Source organism: Phalaenopsis equestris, unplaced genomic scaffold (assembly GCF_001263595.1).
Source record: "Phalaenopsis equestris unplaced genomic scaffold, ASM126359v1 Scaffold000006, whole genome shotgun sequence".
In the NCBI taxonomy this organism is placed as follows: Eukaryota; Viridiplantae; Streptophyta; class Magnoliopsida; order Asparagales; family Orchidaceae; genus Phalaenopsis; species Phalaenopsis equestris.
Genome location: NW_018164448.1, coordinates 207,972 through 221,986, shown reverse-complemented (window position 1 = coordinate 221,986; position 14,015 = coordinate 207,972). Strand labels below are relative to the sequence as shown.

Sequence of the window (14,015 nt, the reverse complement as noted above, 5' to 3'; positions counted from 1 at the left end):
GGGGAGCCCACAAGAAAAACGAAAGAATCAAATCGACTCTCACGACTGTCGGCTCCTGGTTTAGGCACAGTTCTCTTCCTACTCATCACTCCTTCTGCGGATACTTCACCTGTCAGTATACGTTGCATGCCCAATTTACGGGTCTACATCCACATATCACTCATGGCTTTGAGGATGACACTCTTATCGGAAGGTGACGCTCCTTCTTCAGACATCAAGAAAAACACGAAAGTGAAGGACATGAGACAAATGAGCTAGAAGAGAGTGAGACGATGCAAAGCTCCCTTGCCCCAGTCTTTTTATAATGATCTGGGCACAAAAATCTAGGGAAATCCATTATTGTTTAATAATATCATTTAATTATTTCATGTGTTAAAAATATTATCTTATCTTCATGCACTTTAAAGCTTCCGAGAAACAAGAAAATCAGAGAATTGAATATGTAGATATAAAAATATGTCAACACAAATTTTAAAGTAGATTAACGGCTCAGGAAGAAAATGACAATCAAACATAACCTTCGACGATACCTTTTGGCAAAATATTGGCAAGAGAAACACTATGTTTGAACGATCGACAGAATGCGCAAGGAGAAGCTCCCGCAGGGTAGTAATCGGCCTTCATGACAATTGAAGGTGAGCACTTTTGGATTCAATATTTACAAACAACAAATGTGTTTTCAACAAAGAAATTATTCCCTTTTCACAATAAAACACATTAGCATATTAAAAATTACAAATCCCTTAAATCCACCACATTTATCTCCATCACCTCACACTACAAAAAATTCAAAGTTAAGCCTTCCCAAACCCTACAAGCTAGTTCATAGTTTGCTAGATGAGCTTTAATCCTAACACCATGCATACACATACACTAACATTTTGATCCATCCAAATCAAAAACATGTAGGTTTCCAAGTAGAGAGGCCATAAAAGATGCGACCTTTCCATCCTTCAAGCATCCATTTACCATCTTCATCCATGTTAAAATCCTTATGGTAGAAAGTTTTTACCCCCGCCCTGGCCTTCTTTACAAGTTCCTTGCTTATGCTTAACTGCTCAAACCCAGCCCTCAAAATCCTCACCTGCCACTGCTTGTAAGTCTCCGGCCTCTCCCTCTCCAGTCCCTCACAAGAGATCACATTGATCAGTCGCTTTCGATACAGATCCCTCTCAACCAACATCCTCTGCTCGTTCTCCCTTGGCGCCGTGGAGTCCAGCATGTCGAAAACCGCCGAGAAGTAATACATTGCCTCGTGAAAGCTGCTCATGAAGAATGGGGCACCATAGGTTCCATTCACCACCACGTTCACAAACATGGCTGGATTCAGTTCTCTAATGGTGTTCAGCACCTTGTCCCTGGGGCAGTGTTCCGTTACTGTTTCATCAGCTGGGTCATGCAGGCGAAACAAACAATTTACAACTAGCAACTCATCTTCTTCAATGTGGAGATCCTCAACCCTAACCTCATCGAACATGGCTGCCACTACGTGGTACTCGAAGGGGACACCGAATCTCTCTACGAATTTGGCTAACCGACGGCCAGTCTCCTGAATCCTCTCGGTCGGACCGAAGTCGGGTTCAGGGATTTCAATGCCTGTGATTCGAAGCTTTGGGGGTTCGTCGGGGCGGTCGGAAAGCTGCTTTATAAAGCTTGGCCATTGGAAACCGAAGTCTATGCCGAAATCCAATATGTGGACTCTAGTTGCATGCTGAATTGTGTCTAAAATGGTTTGATTTGTTAAGTGGTAGGTGATCTTCTTGAAAGGGAAGCAGGCGAGGTAAAGTTGGTAGGCCTTTAACATATCGCTGACCGTCCTGCGCTTAGATACAAGGGAATGGTAGACCTCACTGCCAGTTCCGGCGAGACGGGCCTTGAGGCCGTTTGCGAAGTAGTGGGCAAGCCTCTGGGAGGCATCGCCATAAGGAGAAGAATGCTGGCTGATTTGCTTCAGTAGCTCGCAGGCTCTAGGTTTGTCGCCGCTGGCATAGGTTTGTGCACAGTGGACAAGAAGAGTATTGAAATCCACTACTTCTTTTTGTTGCTTCTTCCAACTAGACTTTCGATGAACGTCAGATTCATTGGGGTTGGAATTTTTGGAATCAGTTCCAGCTTCTTTGAACATCTTCTCACGAATCACATTCACGACTTGGGAAAACCTTTCGCAGCTGCAGAGCAGTACATCGTCGAACAACTCCGAGGGAATAACCGGCTCTTCGTAGAAGACAGCTGACGGTTTGATTCTCCTTGATCTTCGTAGCCTGATTCATCCCGATGATGACTCTTCTGACTTCTTACTTCTTCGACGGGGTCTTGCAGAAAGCTCAGATCTATTCCTCTGACTTTGAGGGCCAGCTTATCTTCACTTGGGAGGAACCTTTTCGCTTATTCGATTCCCTTCTCAAACTCGAAAATGGGGACGGTTTGGAACAAAATATCGCTCTCACCACCATTAACCGAGCTACGAGAAGAGAACAAATCAGAAAGCAGAATCTGGTAATTTTGGTACTCAGGAAATTCGGAGTTATCCTGAAACGACTGGACGCTACTGTTGCTCGAGTTCCGGCACAGGTTGTTGTCGGGACTCGCAGAGGTTGGACTAGAGTGCAGAAGCAATTGATTCGGCGAAGAAGGTTACTTCTCACCTATGAGCTCATAAAAAGGTTTCTCGGTGGCTTCGAGATCCGGATGGCTCTGAAGCGTGTCGTACTTGTCGTCCAAGTCTTCCTCTAAGAGCATCTGGTTGATGTAATCAAGCACTAGATTAGAAAAAAGCTCAGAGCGGTCATGGAATACTCTCTCATGGCTCTGAGAACTAAAAACAGGGGATTCAGCGAAGTTATTCGGCTCGTAGAAAGAGAAATCGCCATAACTAAAATCATATGCAACAATCAAATCCTTCGACATACCCGCCGCAAAGCCGATTACTGTGAGCTTACAGGGACATCCGGGATCTTCAAGCTATGGCGCGCTGTAAGGAACGGAAATAAACCCTAGAAAATCAAGTGGAAGAGGAGAAGTGGATTAGCTCTGTGTTTTGTCTCAGAACCGAGCTAAGATACTATGATTCTCCGGGGATCGTGATCTCGTCCTATATTACTAGTGGAGTTGTTTGTTAGCGAATTCTGGGAACCTGCGAAAGCCGATTCTCCGGTCACCGGCATGGAATTTCAAAATTAAATCAAATTAATTTTTTAAATTAAGAGTGACTAATAAAACCATTAAAAAACTTAAAAAGCTATGCTACCTATTACTCGCCGAAATTTTCTTTTCTTGTTATCTCTCACATTAGATAAAATACCAAGTCCAACGTCGGCATATATCACATTGTAGATGTATTAATTGAACTTAATATTTTCTTCCTAATTCACCCTCAAATCTAATGATTTTGGTCATCGTTCTCATCAATTGTGCCCCTCGATCGCATGAATCATCTTATTCCTACTAACATTTATCAGGTGCATAATATGTACCTACGCATTACACACCTAATTGTTGTGAAGAACGACGGGAATAAAGTGAAAAATATATTAAGATAAAAGAAGAGACCTAAAAGAAAAGAAGCATATGCCCATATGCACAAGAATACAGTTCAAATATCTCAATTCACATTGTTTCACCTCTAAGGATTTAAATTGGGCTATTACAAATAAGTGTGAGGATTTTGGAGGAGAAGAGACTGAAAAGGAATAGCAGAGGGCATGCGACATCAAAAGGTGTTGCCACTTGCCAGAGAATACTCGAAAGTAGTTGAAGCTCTTCAAAGGAGGAATATATAGGAATGTTTTGGGTGTGAGTCGGTTTTCTTCTGAGTGTGATCAAGTGTGGGTGAGTGAGATTGAGTGTATTGTGTATTCAAAGAGGAAAATCACACTTGATTCGTTATAAACACTTGTAATTCAGTAGAGCATCTTGGTGAGATTTTCTTAACTTGTATCTTCTTTGGTTTTAAAATGGATTGTTTGTTATGTTTCTTTCAAATGAATAGTAGCTAAATTTTTCAACCCCTTGAGTTGGTAATCAATGATGTCAGAACTATCCTTATAGTGTGATTGATTTATTGGTTGTAGAATGTTGATATGTTACCATTTTGTTTGTGCTTCATTCAAAAATTGATCATTTATGATGTTAAAATATGTTGTGATTAGTACTATTGAAGTAGACTAGTGGAAAAATTAGGTTAACATACACTTATTTAAAACAAAATAAGTAGGGAAACACATGAACATGAGAGTTTTTGCATGGCTAAAGAGCTGGCTGTAATATAAAACACTAATATTTTTAAGTCCGCAGAAGTAGCCAAAGAATATTTTTGTTCCTAGTTGTCAACAACATTAGAGTCAAATAGATAACTCTAAATTGCTAGGTTAAATTTAATGGAGTTTTCCTCACTTTTAAAACCATAAAACTTAATAGGTTTTAATTATTTGAAAACCAGGAATAACAACTTTCAAATACCAAAAAAATTGAATATTTCTGGCTAGACTTAAAAACAATAAATTAGAACTTTTCATTTTTTTGAAAAGTTAAATTATTTTATGGGATGAAAATATGGACTCATGATACGTGTATTACTTGATTGACATGTATATTTGTGATATTGTCGTTGTTTTACAGCATTTCGGAAATAAACTTTTTGGCATTGTTGTCGTTGTTAAATTTTCATTTATAGGAAAATATTAGTTGAAGCCTTCTTATTTGTTGTGTATATACAAAATTCAAAAATTTTACGCTTTCTTATTTTTATGCTATGAAAAATTTTTGTTTTATTGCATTTTTGTGAATGTGAATTTGTTTGTGGAGTTTTCTATGATTTTAGCACATAAAACTGCTTAGTTTTGAGGGCAAAGCCCGTCTATTCCATTACCAAACTCCTGCTATTTTTTTCTTTAAAAATATGATAAACAATGCATTGTATGGCTAGGAAATATATTTTTTTTCTTCTACAGCAGTTGGTCATGGATTATACGCATTCCAAAATATGTAACAGAGCCAGGCTAAAGGGAATGATATCAGTCATTGGCAGCTATCCTTTTGAGGATGGCATTAGAGAAAGAGAACGAGAAGCATGGGTGATTAACTAAGGCTCCGTTATTTGGGCAACTTATCCGCTATGTTGGCATTTTTTAAACGTCACCTCACCATATCCGTCATTGAAAATTGTATTTGAGCAGCTTATCCGAAAATGTAGTTAATTTTTTATACTACACGTGGAGCGCGGGTTGAATCCCATGGCCCGTGTTTTCATATAAGAGATTTATTTGGATAAACACAAGCTGCCCCACACACACTCTAATTCATCTTCCATATAACCGAGAGAGCACTTAGTAGTATATTGAATGTGCCTAAATAAGAGAGCATTAATAGTTTAAGAGCACATTGTACAACCATACAAGAATAAATAGAGTACCTCGAGACATAGTAATGTCATTTGTGAGCTATCCATTGAATGGGAGGGGATAAGACATATATGCCAGAACAAATAGTAGCTAAGGTAGGATCAGCCAAACCTTTCAAAAGGGTCCCGAACAAGGGTAAACTGACACAGAAGCCGGCCAAATCAAATGTTGACCAACTCGAAGACCACTCAGATAGAGGCCAATAGACAAGAGGACGATTCACCATATATTCAACAATTGCATGGCATGAAGTCGATCAATTGGGAGTCAATTAATTAAAAAAGATAAGGGATGTATTTATCATTTCACACTATTCATAGCCTTTATAAATAGAGAAGCATTAAAATATCCCATCTCTTTGTACATTTCTCTCTCCTTACCACAACAATTTTGGATTCAATAATATAAAACATCTAAATTTGGATTCAATAATATAAAACACCTATATTTTGATATTTATATATATATATATAATACTTTAGTGTCATAATCACATAAAAATATATGCAGACAAGTTGCATTTCACTTTACAAAATTAATATTATTGATATTTTTGATATGATGTTAGCGATTTAAATATTATTCAAGTAAATATCAAATGTTAAACATTAGACACGAATATAAATAAAAATTATGTGGGATGTATCTAAATCCATGTACACATCATTATCATTTCAGATTTTCATGCTCTTATTATATTTCAAAAATGAATAAGAAAATACATAACAACAAAACTAGCAAAGTAAATCACATTTGTATAAATTTTAGGTGGTGACGAACTGACGATACAATTAAGAAGGTTTCCAAGCAGAGAGAGCGTACAAGATGCGGCCTTTCCATCCTACAAGCAGCCATCGATCATCTTCATCGATGCAGAAATCCTCGTGGTAGATTGATCTCACTCCATCCTTCACTTTCTTCACAAACCGTCTGCTGTTCGGCGCCATTCCAAACCCTGCCCTCAAGCACCTCACTTGCCACTGCCTGTATGTCTCCGGTCTCTCCCTCTCCAATCCCTCACACGAGATGGCGTTGATCAGCAGCCGCCCATACAGATCCCTCTCCACCATCAGCCTCGTCTCGCTCTCCCTTATCGTAGTCGCATCAATCATGTCGAACACAGCAGAAAAATGATACAGTGCCTCTCGAACCCTGGTCATGAACAATGGAGCGCCATAGGTTCCATTCAGAACAACATTCACAAACACAGCTGGGTTCAGTTTTCTAATGGTGTTGAGCACCTTATCCCTCGGGCATTCTTCGAATACGGTTTCATCCGCCGGACTATGCAACCGAAACAAACAATTCGCAACCAGCATCTCTTCTTCGTCTATAGAAAGCTCCTCGACATTGATCTCGTCGAACTTAGCTGCGATGCCGTGGTACTCAAATGGAACACCGAATCGCTCTGCATAATCTGTCAGCCGACGCCCTGTTTCCTCTATCATCTTTGTAGGGCGGAAGCCGGGCTGAGGAATGTCGATGCCGGTGATGCGGAGCTTTGGCGGCCCGCCGGACCTTAAAGACAGAAGCTTTAAGAAAACTGGCCACTGGAAGCCGAAGTAGATGCCGAAATCCAATATGTGGACTCTGTCTGCGTTCTGAATTGTGTCTAAGATAGTTTGGTTTGCGAAGTGGTAGGAGATCTTCTTAAAAGGGCAGCTTGCGAGGTAGAGTTTGTAGGCGCTCAATGCGTCCTTCAGTGTTTTTTGATTGAATGCAACGGAATGGTGGAGCTCGCTTCCAGTTCCGGAGAGACGGGCCTCGAGGCCGTCGGCAAAGTAATGAGCAAGTCTCTGAGAGGCGTCACCATGAGGAGATGAATGCTGCCGGATTTGCTTCAGTAGTTCATAGGCTCTCCGGCTGTCGTAATTGGCCGCTGTCTGTGCACAGAGGAGGAGAAGAGTTTGGATATCGGCCTCCTCCGCGTCCTCCGTCTTCTTTGGTTGCTTCGTCTTGGAAGATTTTCGGCGAGTGCCGAGTTCTTTTGGCTCGGTGTTTTGGGAATTCAAGCTTGCTTCTTTGTAAAAATCCTTTCTTATCGCTTTCACGATTTTGGGAAATTTATCGCCGGAGCAGAGGAGGAGTTCGTCTAAAATCTCCGATGGAACCGTCGGTTCTTCAGAGAAAGAGGCAGACTGCTTGCTTCTTCTCGCCTCTTCGTTGGTCCATTCGTCGGAAGAACGATTCTGCTTCCTCCTAGCTCCTTCGATTGGCTCCCGTTGCAAGGTGAGATCTGCTTGTGCAAAATGGTGGATGGCCAAGTTGTTTTCATTTGGGAGGAACTTCTTAGCTTCTTCGACTCCCTTATGGAACTCAGATGTTGGGAGATATCTGAAGAACAGATTGGTAAATTGGTCTTCTTGAAGCCCTAAAGACGGATGGGAGGGGGAAATGTCACAATTTCGATACCAAGCGAACTCAGAGTTGGACTGAAAGAAATCGATGCCATCGCTGATTGTGTTACAACTACGATTCTCGCCGGAGCTCTCCGGTGGTGATCGATCCGGCGAAGGAGGGTATTTTTCACCGATGAGCTCGTAAAAGGGTTTCTCGGTGGCCTCCAGTTCTGGATGACTCTGAAGCACGTCGACGTCTTCCTCCATAAACAACTGTTTGATGTAATCCAGTACCTCGTCCGAGAAAATCTGGGAGCTTTTTCTGGGATTCCCTTTCATTGCTCAGAGATTTTGACACAGGGAACTTGAAGAAGCTAATCTGTTCGTTCATGGCCGCCCGACAAAATTCTTCGACATGTATGTCATAAATTAAAAAATAATAATAATAAACACGAAAAAGGAGAGATTTTTAAGCTCTTGGGGATTCAATGGAGTCCCGCGAGAGGGAAGATATATTTGCTGATGAATCATCTCTATATAAGATGAAGGGAAAGTGGCCAGGGTGATACACCATTGCCGGCTGAGGTAAGCTAAGCAGATGTAAGTGGCGGCTGGGGACGTCCAGCAACCGGAGACCGTTCAGTTGTTACCGGCTGCTTCCAGTGATAGATCGGCGGCGGTTAGTGATTGGTCAACTGATCTACAGGTTTTTGGCAGTCCATACTTTTGTAAGATTACAAACATATTTTTTCTTTTATATTTGAGTTATCTCCTTTTTTTCTAAATTAAAATATTTTTATAAAATATATGCCCCCTTTTTCCATAATTCCACGAAGAACTTCCATATTTTAAAATAAGTTTGGCAAATGTTAAAAAAGACAGCGGCTTGTTTATCCTAATCACACTTAATTGATATAACTTATTGGCTGAACAACGTGGTCTAATGGTGGGAACTCCTAGATGGAGATGATTGGTGAGTGGTGATCCGACGTCGGCGGTGGCCCAACAACGATGGTCTGATGGTAACAACAGCTTGATGGCGATGGCCAGACAATGAGGGTCCAGTTGTGGCCAAGAAGCGTCAAATATGGTCTGGTGGTGGCGGTTGCCAATCGACAGTGGTTGGGAAATGGCGGTGGTGGTTCAGCAATGACAGTGACTTAACAGTGATAGCTCGACGTTGGTGACTGGCGCCGTGGGTGCCGGGGCAGCGGGGAGCCGGTAGTGGCGGCAGCCTATCGACAGTGGTCTGACAATGGTGGGGCTTAATAACGCTCAATAGCTTGGAGCTCATTCAACTTTCTTCTTCAGACTAAGTTCTAAGTCATTTTTCATGAAGGAGATGTTTATCTATTTATAGATTTTGCGAGTGACAACCTTTTGTAAAATATTAAATGAAGCTAGATCACACAATCGAACGGTCCGAAGCAATTTATTTGATCGAATGATATTCAATGGTGTTTGATGCCTTAATGATATCATAATCGAGTGATCTTGGCCTCGTTGGTTTCGGCTTGACAAGACACTCGATTTGACTACAAGTTTTTAAGATTTGAAATTCATTTCACCATTCAATTGATCATCCAAAGGTTTTAAGTGTGCTTAAAAAACATTATCTAGGCTTGATCGGACTTGCCTTGTACCCAATCGGACTTTGCTTGATCTTCATATCCCCTTAAACGGCTTGATCAGATTCGTGCTTGGCCATTTGTAGATTCACTGGGCTTGCCTTGTTTAGACATCAATTTGACTATAAGTTTGATAAAAGTGGAGCTTGGATGATCATGAATTTGTGTTCGGAATTTTTCCTTGCACAAAAGATTTTGAGATTCATGCATGATATTATTTTTTGATGATGTATCAAGTATTGTATTTAGCATATTTGTATTTCATAAATACAATTAATTAGCGTGGGCTCCTATTCATGGCCGGCTTCACCCATATTCACCTTTTAGAAAAAATTTGATTTTTAAACCATTGAATTTATTTTTATCCGAGCAAAAAATGTACAAATAACTAATTAAAAATTTCGTTTAATACATTTTAAATAAATTTAATAAATTGAAATATATATTGAATGAAATTTAATTAAAATAGTTGACTCAAACTTTTTATCCAACGTGATTGAAAGGATTAAATCATATCTAAAAAATATATAAATTAAATTAATTTATAATTTAACTAAATGTGGTAAGATATTTGTGACATCATCAAAATCCGGCTTATCGGAATCTTATGGTAATGTGTTGAAATTTTTCTTAAACTAACTTACAGCCGAATTGATTATCACGATAAAACGTATCCATCAATGTAAAATGTGATTCATAATTAGTCCAAATAAGCTCAAATCAAACACTTAAAATAGAATTAGAAGCTTTAAAATATTAATTGGACAATCAAATGATATACCAATGCGGATTGTTCATCGTCAAATCAAGCTTCTCAATGAAAAGAAATCAATAAGGCTATGACGACTCAATTCTAAGGCTACTAAAAACTCATACAACGTTGGGTAATGTGGAGACTCAGTCCACCGAATTTAATTAGTTTCTTAATTAAGTATCTCACATATCGCTCACCTACCACACCCACCTACCTGCCACCTACAACTCTCATGGTTTCTATAAATAGTCTCTTTTGGTTTAAAGGAAATGCAAGCCAAGCAAAACCAAGCAAGACCAAGCCAAATCATCTTGAGAGCTAAGAGAAATAGAGGAAGAGAGAGAAGAATGGAGAGAAGAAAATAGAGATTTTATTGTAAACGTCGAGGCACTTAATAGTGTAATTCCTCGAAGAAAAAAATCCTCTGCAGCTCCGTGGACGTAGGCAAATTTGCCGAACCACGTAAATCTGTGTATCGCTCTGGTGTTTTTCTGCGTCCAATTTTTTCTCATTCAATTTTTCGCTTTATCGTCGTCGTTTTTCATAACTATTCAAAGAATACGTCATAATTAATGAAATTAAAATGAGCCATTCGATGAAGCATTTTTAGTTTAACTTATCTAAACACCACTCCTCAAATATTATAAATGAAACCCATTAATAACATTAAAAATACTACAAATTTTTATTATAAATAAGTGGAAAAGTGAAATATATCTCAAGTTTGTAATAAAAAAATTAAATTTTTTAAAGTAAGAAATATAAATACATAAGAATTGAGTGGTATGTATATAAATCTTCGCAAAAAAAATATTTACATTTTTTTATATATAACTTTAATCTTAAAATAACCTACGTCTAAGGGTCCGTTTGGGGCAGCTTATAAGTGTGGGCGGCGTTTTCAAAACACCGCCTTACCGTTTGGTTCGTGCTTTTCACCAGCTTATCCGAAACTGCGTATGAGTTTTAACACGAAACGCAGGCCGCGGCCGACCCTACCCTTGCGGCTGGCCCGCGGGCCGCGTTTCAGGATAAGCAGTTTATCCTGAAACGCACAAGCTGCCCCAAACGGACCTTAAGAGTTTGTTTGGGTAGTTGCAATTTATTGAATAATTTCTTATTAAAAATAATTTGTTAATAAGATAATGTGTTGATATTATAAATTTTTATTTTAATTTTTTTTGGAAAAACAAGATTGCTGATAAAAAGCTGCCTCAGCATGTGCGTTTTCAAAAAAACAGTTCAACCAAATAAGCTGCCGCAAACGGGCCTAAACTTAACGGTGGTTCGAGTCGCCCTACTAGTAGCGGCTGCGCGGGAGATCTTCTTCTTCCGCGGTTGTCGGTATCGAGACTGAGGGAGAGCGGGAGGGGCTGCGCGTGAGTCCACAAAGCTGCGGGTCGTGTGGATTTTCTTCCGTCGTCGGTCGCTGCTGCTCCGGCGATTCGTGCGGTAGATCACGCCCCAGGTTCCGTCTTCTTCACAATCTTTCACCGGCCTATCGTACTTTTCTTTATCACATCCAATATCTTCCTTGTACTTCGGAATCGCAAAGGGAGCGTTGCTGCGGCTGGCGGGCGAGATTTTTTCCGGCGAAAAGGTTGTCGAGGAAAGAGGTAGGCTCTAGGCGTCACCCTCATTCTTCTCTGCGTTTGAAGCTAAAGTAAACCCTAAATCCAAAATTACTATTTCCTGTAATACTGTCTAATATATGTAAGGTATTGTTGCAATTAGCAAAAGATAATGTGATTAATATACTTTAGAGGTTAATTTAAACATACATTATTAGGGGTTATATGTTGATTGGAGTTGATGATATTTAACCTTTTAGTTTTCTAGATTAATAATCAGCATATGATTGCTGCACTTTGAAATAGCAGCCCGTTGAATCGAAAATCTTCAGGGAGGCACACCCAAGTAATAGAGCACGAAAAGGAGAACGAGAGAGAGGGGGATAAAGAGAGCAAAAACACAGTATAGAACAGTAAAACCTTGAAACCTTTATTCAAGAAATAAACCCCATATTTATAGAGATGAGGTGTGTGCAATTATATTTTTGAACTTCAAGCAGACGTCTGACCGAATATGACCAGAAGCTTATGGATTCCTCCACTTGGTCTTTTTGGGGTTGGGTGGTCATTTGTTGGAGACCTGGAGACCCTACCGATTATGCAATTTCTTGAGGGTTATGCTTGAAAAGAAGGGCCGGGAAACTCTGGCCGGTTGCTTCGGACTCGAACGATTTGGCTCGATCGCCGACCTTGCTAGAGAGAAAGCTGTTGGAATTGTTTGCGGGAGTATTGTGCTAGTGGAATTTCAGGAGAATGGTTAGATTATTTTTGTCTGGAAATTATCTTTTTTCGGCCTGTACGAGCTGACTGACTGGGCTTGAGATTTTGGATTGTCTCTAGTGGGTCCCAGGATACTACGTCATCTCTTTTGTCAACTGTCAGATTTCTTTCAGATTCATGCCAACACATTTTTGATGACATATTTAAGTTCTTCGATTCTCTTGCTTTTTGATAGCGATAACTATCATAAGCACAAGTGAATCTTAAATTTTTAAAAAATATTGATATTTATGACTATTTAAAGCCAATAAATGAAAACTTCAAGGGTTTTGCGTATCGATTCCTATAAATAAAAAAGAATGAGAGAAGAACTTATATATTCTTGGCCTTTATTGGTGCGAGTTGTCTTCCTTCATCTGTTGTCAGCGATCATGGAGAACAAATTCCCCTCCAAATCAGCGAAGTTCGGTGATGATGCCTAAATGAAAGTTGTCTAGGCCATGAAGCTACGGGCAAAAAGCTTCCCGTTGAAACACGCGTCCCGAGAATCCTCTTGCAGTGGAAGTGAGACCTGGTAGATTTAGTAGGGTCATTTGACTTGCTGTCCAATCGTCGTACGAAGAGGTCCCAAGCAAGATAGGGCAAATTTTCCGTAAAGAAACACTGGGCAACAATGGTACTTCATTCGAAGGGGAGGCCGACAAAGCTATCAACTTTTGAAGGGACCTTCCTGTGTTGGTGGAGGAATAGGGGCTAGAGCTTACAGTTGCAGTGGCCTCTACTAAAGGACTCTCCGGAGGTGGATGCCTCCCTCCCGTCGGTAGAATAGGAAACTGGGGAGGGAGTTCAATCTTTTTCCACCTCTGATTTGAATCAAATATTGGATTTGCCATCAGGTCGGGGGGGGGGGGGGGGGGACTAACACCCTGCCTCCCTTAGAATGTAGTGATGGCAGGGTTGATGTGGATTTTGAATCCACCGAAAGTTCCAGACATTTGGGAGGATGTCTTGGAGATGCTACTGCTAATCTGACAGTTGATTCGGCTAAAGCGGCGGGGGCGTTTGAGGCATCCGGCTTTGTTGGGCTTCAGACTCGTGAGGCAGGAGTCAAGCTGTCTCGGGAAGCTGATCACACTCATCTTCATAGCGAGCGACTGGAAAGGCTAGAGGAGGAAGTCATCGCACTGCACACCAGGAAGTTTGTACTCCAGAGTGGAGAAGTGTCGCTCTGGGTCGAGGTTTCTGTGATCTGAGAGGCAGTTCCAGCTTCCAGACTTCAATCTGAGATTGAAAGGGTAGAGAGGGTTAGGATAGGTGGGGAAATGATGTATTGATGATTGTCTCAGTTCGATTATGTCCCGACAGAGGCAGTGACCGACGATTTTATGAAGTTTTTCCTTTCCGGGTGATGAGTTGTAACTGGAGGAATTTCTATGTAAATATTGATATTTTGCTAAAATAAAAACTTCTAATCTTTGCATATTGCAATGTGTGTTTGATGTGACTTTATTTCTGCGATTTGACACGGCAAAAGACCCTTTTTCCCTTGCGCCTCTTAAACTTTCGTGGCGTGCTTATAAGTAATGTCGATCGGTTCGGAAGAG

At 40.4% G+C, this 14,015-nt stretch overlaps 3 protein-coding genes across 5 annotated transcripts in view; 1 reads left to right on the top strand and 2 right to left on the bottom strand.

Moving 5' to 3' along the window:
• Positions 1-895: 895 nt before the first annotated feature.
• Positions 896-2,125, bottom strand: LOC110018275 (scarecrow-like protein 9). Its single transcript, XM_020715547.1, has one exon. The coding sequence runs from the start codon at positions 2,123-2,125 to the stop codon at positions 896-898; it is 1,230 nt and encodes a 409-aa protein (XP_020571206.1).
• A 3,963-nt stretch (positions 2,126-6,088) lies between these two features.
• On the bottom strand, positions 6,089-8,351 carry LOC110018298 (scarecrow-like protein 9). Its single transcript, XM_020715568.1, has one exon. The coding sequence runs from the start codon at positions 8,075-8,077 to the stop codon at positions 6,191-6,193; it is 1,887 nt and encodes a 628-aa protein (XP_020571227.1). The 5' UTR covers positions 8,078-8,351; the 3' UTR covers positions 6,089-6,190.
• A 3,022-nt stretch (positions 8,352-11,373) lies between these two features.
• The window catches only part of LOC110018271 (DNA-directed RNA polymerase III subunit RPC8), a 53,617-nt gene continuing 50,975 nt past the window's right edge, over positions 11,374-14,015 (top strand). For all 3 annotated transcript variants that reach the window (XR_002293345.1, XR_002293344.1, XM_020715542.1), the window contains exon 1: positions 11,374-11,736. The gene's annotated coding sequence lies outside the window, so the exon portion shown is untranslated. The remainder of the gene's footprint in view (positions 11,737-14,015) is intronic.

Coding starts and splice junctions, on each gene's coding strand:
- LOC110018298 (XM_020715568.1), bottom strand. CDS start 8,077: ATGAAAGGGAATCCCAGAAAAAGCTCCCAGATTTTCTCGGACGAGGTA.
- LOC110018275 (XM_020715547.1), bottom strand. CDS start 2,125: ATGTTCAAAGAAGCTGGAACTGATTCCAAAAATTCCAACCCCAATGAA.